This window comes from Zootoca vivipara, chromosome 1 (genome assembly GCF_963506605.1).
Source record: "Zootoca vivipara chromosome 1, rZooViv1.1, whole genome shotgun sequence".
NCBI lineage: Eukaryota > Metazoa > Chordata > Lepidosauria > Squamata > Lacertidae > Zootoca > Zootoca vivipara.
The window spans coordinates 5,152,692-5,158,691 of NC_083276.1; the positions used below are offsets into that span (position 1 = coordinate 5,152,692).

Below are 6,000 nucleotides of genomic sequence, written 5' to 3' on the forward strand. Positions count from 1 at the left end.
GAGTTGTAGTCCAAAAACAGCTGGAGGCACAAGGTTGGGAAACACTGAAAGAAAAGGTGCTCTGGGCTTCCTGTTTCCCCTAATGGGCAGGCACAGAATCTTTGAGCATATGGTATTTTTTTGTAGGATCCTTCCAAGACAGGCGTGGGCAGGGCCGTGCTTCTGGTGAGTGTATACGCCCTTCTTGCGGTTTTTGATAAGAGAAAGGAGAGGTAGGGTGCCGGAGCGGCTATATCTCTCTCACGTTCTCAAATTTTATATTCAGGGCATCTTGAGCAGTCCTGTTGTCTCTCAATGTCTATGGTATGAGTCTTTGTCTGAACGTGGCTTTTGCTTGGCCCAATCCCATACTTAGAAGGGCTTGGAGGGCAAAGCCCATTTTCTGGAGAGTGTTCAGCTAAGGACTGCTAACTGCCAGCCGGACTGGAACTGGTCACAGAGGATCAATGGAGCTATTCATCGGGGGAGCAGATTTAATGCCAGCCATTTGTAGATTGATGATAGGCTGATTAAAGCCTCCACTCTCATCATTCCCGTTTCAAGTCTGACCCATGAGTTCGAAACGCATCTGGGGACGTGTAGGAGGGCTCTGAGAAATTTGGATTGTACGCGCTCCAAGGGAGAGAAGGAAGAGGAGGGCGGACCCAGGAAGGCTCTGTAGAGGAGCGGAGCCAGCCTTTTGGCCTTAAATAGCTTAAGGGCCGCAGGAACAAAACAAAAAAAAACCTTGTGTTCTAAAAAATTTGAGGATGAAGTTTGCGGGGTTTTTTCGGCTGATAGAACTTACGTGAAGGTTGTTGGATCCTGAGGCCTGTACCACCATTCCGAGGTATTTGTAATTTGTAACTTGTTCTAATTTGTGGCCTTGAAGTTCCCAGCTTCTGAGCTGTGATTTTTTCCCCCAAAGGTTTTTTGGTAATAAATTTTAAGGCGATCGGTTTCGCAGTATGTAGCAAGCTTCCTTAGTGCCCGTTTGAGTCCAATAGGGGTTCTGGAGAGGATTACCGCGTCATCGGCATATAGTAAAACCGAAATGTGCCGGTTTGCGAGCTTCGGTGGATGGAATTGTAAATCATTTAATGCGGCTACTAAATTATTTAAATAAAAATTGAATAGTAGTGGGGCCAGAAGGCACCCTTGTCTGACACCCTTATAGGTTTTAATGGGATCTGTTAGATGTCCTAGGTGGCTACACCTAACTCTGAGGGCCGTGTTTGCGTGCAGTGCCTGAATTAATAGCAGAAGCCGTTTATCAATTGTCCCAAAGTCTGGTCCTACAGTGTATATTTTAGCCAAGCTTCTAATATTGTGGCTTTGAATATCCACAAGCATTCTGGAGAGATTTAACCACTTTAGACTCCTCTTTTCAACTTCCTCTTTTACCAGTTCCCCAAATTTCTCAGGTATTTTGAAGTAAAATGTCAATAGGCTGGACTTTCTTGGCAATTGCCCATTTACATATAAATTGAATTTGATAGCACTAGGGTCACTATCCGCATTTGGTTCAACAACATTTACATCTGGCACCAGATCCTGAGAGTCTCTTAAGATTACTTCACCTGTGTTCGGATCCATGATCTAATGTTCTCAAGTATCGAGTCAAGAAAATGGAAAGTGCTACACCAAGTGAGTTGCACTACTGATTAAAAATCGCAAGTGATTCTCAAAACAGTGATCTGCAATGCACTTTCAGGTGATTCACCAGGCAGAAGTCAGTAAGGAGAAGCTGTTGCCATTGTCGCTTTATCGGTTCGTGCTAGTTGCTCAGCAGCTAAGTGCACGCGGCTAGACCTTACAACACACAAAAGCAAACAAACTGACAAGTGGCAGCCAGCTGCAGCGCTAACTCCAAAGCCTGTAGTTTAATGCAGAGCAAGAATTGTTGTTTTCTGCTGCTCCAGAGAAGCGGACACGGAGCAATGGATTCCAGCTACAAGAAAGAAGATTCCACCTAAACATTAGGAAGAACTTCCTGACAGTAAGAGCTGTTCGGCAGTGGAACTTGCTGCCAAGGAGTGTGGTGGAGTCTCCTTCTTTGGAGGTCTTTAAGCAGAGGCTTGACAGGCATATGTCAAGAATGCTTTGATGGCGTTTCCTGCTTGGCAGGGGGTTGGACTGGATGGCCCTTCTGGTCTCTTCCAACTCTATGATTCTATGAATTTTGAAGCATTTGCCTCGCTACGCCTTCGGCAGAAGCGGTTCTGAATTTGTCCTGGTGTGGCCCCTGTCCAGGACGGACAAAAATGCAAGCAAGGGCAAAGTGATTGGGACAAAATACCCAACTCACTTTACAAGTAAAAAAAAAAGGCAAAGGACCCCTGGACAGTTAAATCCAGTCAAAGGTGACTATGGGGTTGCGGCGCTCATCTCACTTCAGGCCGAGGGAGCTGGTGTTTGTCCACAGACAGCTTTCCGGGTCATGTGGCCAGCAGGACTAAACCTAAACCGATTCTGGTGCAATGGAACACCGTGACAGAAACCAGAGCACACAGAAATGCCGTTTACCTTTCCACCACAGCGGTACCTATTTATCTACTTGCCCTGGGATGCTTTCAAACTGCTAGGCTGGCAGGAGCTGGGACAGAGAAATGGGAGCTCACTCCATCACAGGGATTCGAACTGCCGACCTTCCGATCGGCAAGCCCAAGAGGCTCAGTGGTTTGGACCACAGCGCCACCCGCATCCCAACTTTGCATGTATGCTCATGTGGTCTATACTGGTGGTGACTGACCATGAAAAAAGTTATTGGGAGTGGGTAGCCTGATGAACAATGGGATTATGGCATTCACCTGACCTCATCTGCACTGCTAACCTGACAGCCCAGTATACCTGAAGGAGTGTCTCCACCCCCATCGTTCTGCCCGGACACTGAGGTCCAGCTCCAAGGGCCTTCTGGCGGTTCCCTCACTGCAAGAAGTGAGGTTACAGAGAACCAGGCAGAGGGCCTTCTTGGTAGTGGCACCCGCCCATCAGATGTCAAGGAAATAAACAACCACCTGACTTTTAGAAGACATCTGAAGGCACCCCTGTTTAGGGAAGTTTTTAATGTTTGATGTTTTATTGCTTTATTATTATTATTATTATTATTCTGTTGGGAGCCACCCAGAGTGGCTGGGGAAACCCAGCCAGATGGACAGGGTATAAATAATAAATTATTGTATTATGATTATCTCCAGTTATAGCTGGGAAACCCTCCTTTTCTGAAATCCTGAAGAGCTGCTGCTGCCAGTCAGTGTGGACATACTGAGCTAGACAGCTTACCTCTGTACAAGCCAGCTTCTTAAATTCCAAGGTGTTTCCAAAGTAACAACGATTTCATTGGAAATTCACTTCCCCACTTTTGTAATCTCCTGCAGGGTGACCCATGGATGACCTCATCCCAGCTCCTCAAGGGGCCTCAGGCAAGTCTCTTTCCCAACCTTTCTCCATTCCGGTGCCCTCTGGTTGCTTTGGACTAAAACAAGGCCACCAGCCCTGGGCAGCACTGCCTAGTGAGCACTGCAGTCCAAAACAGCCGGAAGGCACCAAGTCTGCTGTAATCTACCCCATTGGAGGGTGCCTGAAAGGTCCTACAGGGAGCCCTTTAAGCACATTCATTTATTGGAAACAGGAGACTACAGCCAGCTCGAATTGCCCCTAATTTGAGAAGAGCAACCTGCCTACCTCACAGGGCTGTTGGGAACAGGAACAATGCAAAGCACTGGGCATTTTGCTTTGTTTTTAGTTTGGCGGGGATGTATTCTCCAGGTGCACCCTCGTGCACAGGAGCCCTGCTCACCTGTGATGGTCTCTTGGTAGCCTTTGGTGAAGAACTGCATGGCGGTGGCCGCCCTCCAGGGGGTCTTGAGCAGCCCCTGGCGATCGGGGTCCTCGCCCAGGGCGCGCAGGATGGTGCTGTAGGCTGCGGCCAAGCCGGGCAGGTTCATCTCGTTGTCTTCCTCGCTGCGGGTGCGCTCCTCTCTCCAGCTCTCGAAAGAGCTGGCTGCAGCCTTCGGGCAGCGCGGCGCGTCCGCGGAGGAGCGGCCGGGCAGCGCCTGCGGCGGCTTCTCCGCCAGCGCGTAGCCGTTGTAGCTGGCGGCTCGCAGAGGCTGCTCCAGCAGCGCCCGCGCCTTCACCTTCTCCATTGCGCCGGAACCGGGAGACCTGTCCGTGCGCGACTGGGGGAAACCCTGGAGATCTGGGCTGGGGATCCCCGAGAAGCTCTGCAACCGAACCGATCTGGCGACTTTGCGCGCAAAAGGACGCGCGCCCTGGAGGGACGAACACCCGAGGGGCCGTGCCCGGTCTCAGAAGGAGGGGGCGAGTCTTTCTACCCACGAGGAGCGCAGGGATCCGCAGCGCAGCGTCGTCTCCAGCGCTGGAGACGGTGCGCCAAAGCGGTGACCCGTGCGCCTTTGCGCTGGAGAGGTTGGGAAGTTCCTGGGGGCGCGTGTTCCGGCAGGGAACAGCGTGGCGCGCCTCGACGGAGGAGGGAAAAGTACACCGATGTCAGGATCCAGCCCTGCCTTTCACCCGGCTCCACCCTCGGACTTTCCCCCGGCCGGCTCGCCCCACTTTATAGCGCGCCAGGCTTCGGCGCAGCTCCTATTGGGCTCCCCTGCCCGTGCGTCACCCGCCCTGGCAGCCTGTAAGAGGATCAGGCGGTCGGCGAGCTCCACGGGCGGAAGCGGGGGTAGCGGCGGCCGACCGGGGGAGCCCAGGCTGGGCCAAGCGGGGACGCGGAGGGACCTCTTTCGAAGTGGGAGACGCTGGGTCGCCGTGGGGAGCACAGGAGAAGCCCGGGTCGTCGCGGAAGGCTGCGTGATTCTTTTATTTGGTTCATGAGGATCTTTGCGCACCGCCAACTCGTAAAAAAATAATATCCTGGCCGACGGGTACGTTGAAATCATGAAAACATCAAAACAATGTGAAATCGCAAAAACCCGAATGCCCAGCGTGGAGTCCAATTATCTTTCGTTCCTGTTTTTTTAAAATTTAATCTCACTGTAATGTTCTTGGAATCACAGAATTTAATATTTGGAAGGGACCCCGTGGGTTGACTAGTCCAACCCCCCCCCCCCCATGCAAGAATCTTAGCTAAAGCATCCAGGACAGATGGGCACCGAGTCAGCCCATTGATCCATCTGTTGTTGTTGTTGTTGTTGTTGAATTATAGAGTTGGAAGGGACCACAAGGCTCATTCAGTCGAACCCCCTGCAATGAAGGAATCTCAGCTAAAGCATCCATGACAGGTGGCCATCCAACCTCTGCTTAGAAACCTCTAAATAAGGGGTCTAGTAGCAGTAGCATACACACGAAAGCTCATACCAATGACAAACTTAGTTGGTCTCTAAGGTGCTACTGGAAGGAATTTTTAAAAATCATGTACCAATATTACCAAGCGCAATCAGCCATTAATAATCTTTATTCTTGACTGTACTCAATTCTTCAAAAGTTCCCGGGGGGGGGGAGTAAGTAGCATCATCCTCCTTCCAGAGGAACCCAAACTGAGTGAGTCTTCTGCCCCAGGAGCTTTTTCCCTGCTCAGAGAAGTGAGGGTGAGTATAACAGCCAGAGACTGGGGGAAAGAGAGAGGTGGAATAATGATAATGGCCTGCCTTGCAGGATTGTTGTGTGGGTTAGTGAATAATGCATATGAAGTGCCTTGAGGGTGATTCCAGGATGGCTTAGTACACAGACAAGAAAAGGGTTCAAACTCCTATTCATGAGCCCCAGGTCTTTGCAATGGCAAAGTGAGATAAGCTCCTTTGCAGAAAACCAGGCACACAATAAGAAAAACAGTGTATAAAACAGATTAAGATCCCTCAGAGAATGAACCTGTGGGCAGGGAGCATAACTGTCAAGTTTTCCCTTTTCTCGCGAGGAAGCCTATTCGGCATAAGGGAATTTCCCTTTAAAAAAAGGGAGAACTTGACAGCTATGGCAGGGAGTGTCTCAGCTTTTAATATATGTACTGTACGATGCACATTATTAAATTCATGCATGCATAATATTGGCTAC

At 50.2% G+C, this 6,000-nt stretch overlaps 1 protein-coding gene across 1 annotated transcript in view; it reads right to left on the reverse strand.

Annotated features, from left to right (window-relative positions):
* GCH1 (GTP cyclohydrolase 1) overlaps positions 1 to 4,539 on the reverse strand; it is a 42,737-nt gene extending 38,198 nt beyond the window's left edge. The window contains exon 1 of the mRNA XM_060270910.1: positions 3,779 to 4,539. Within this exon, the coding sequence (XP_060126893.1) occupies positions 3,779 to 4,124 (346 nt within the window). The 5' untranslated portion in view covers positions 4,125 to 4,539. The remainder of the gene's footprint in view (positions 1 to 3,778) is intronic.
* Positions 4,540 to 6,000: the final 1,461 nt, after the last annotated feature.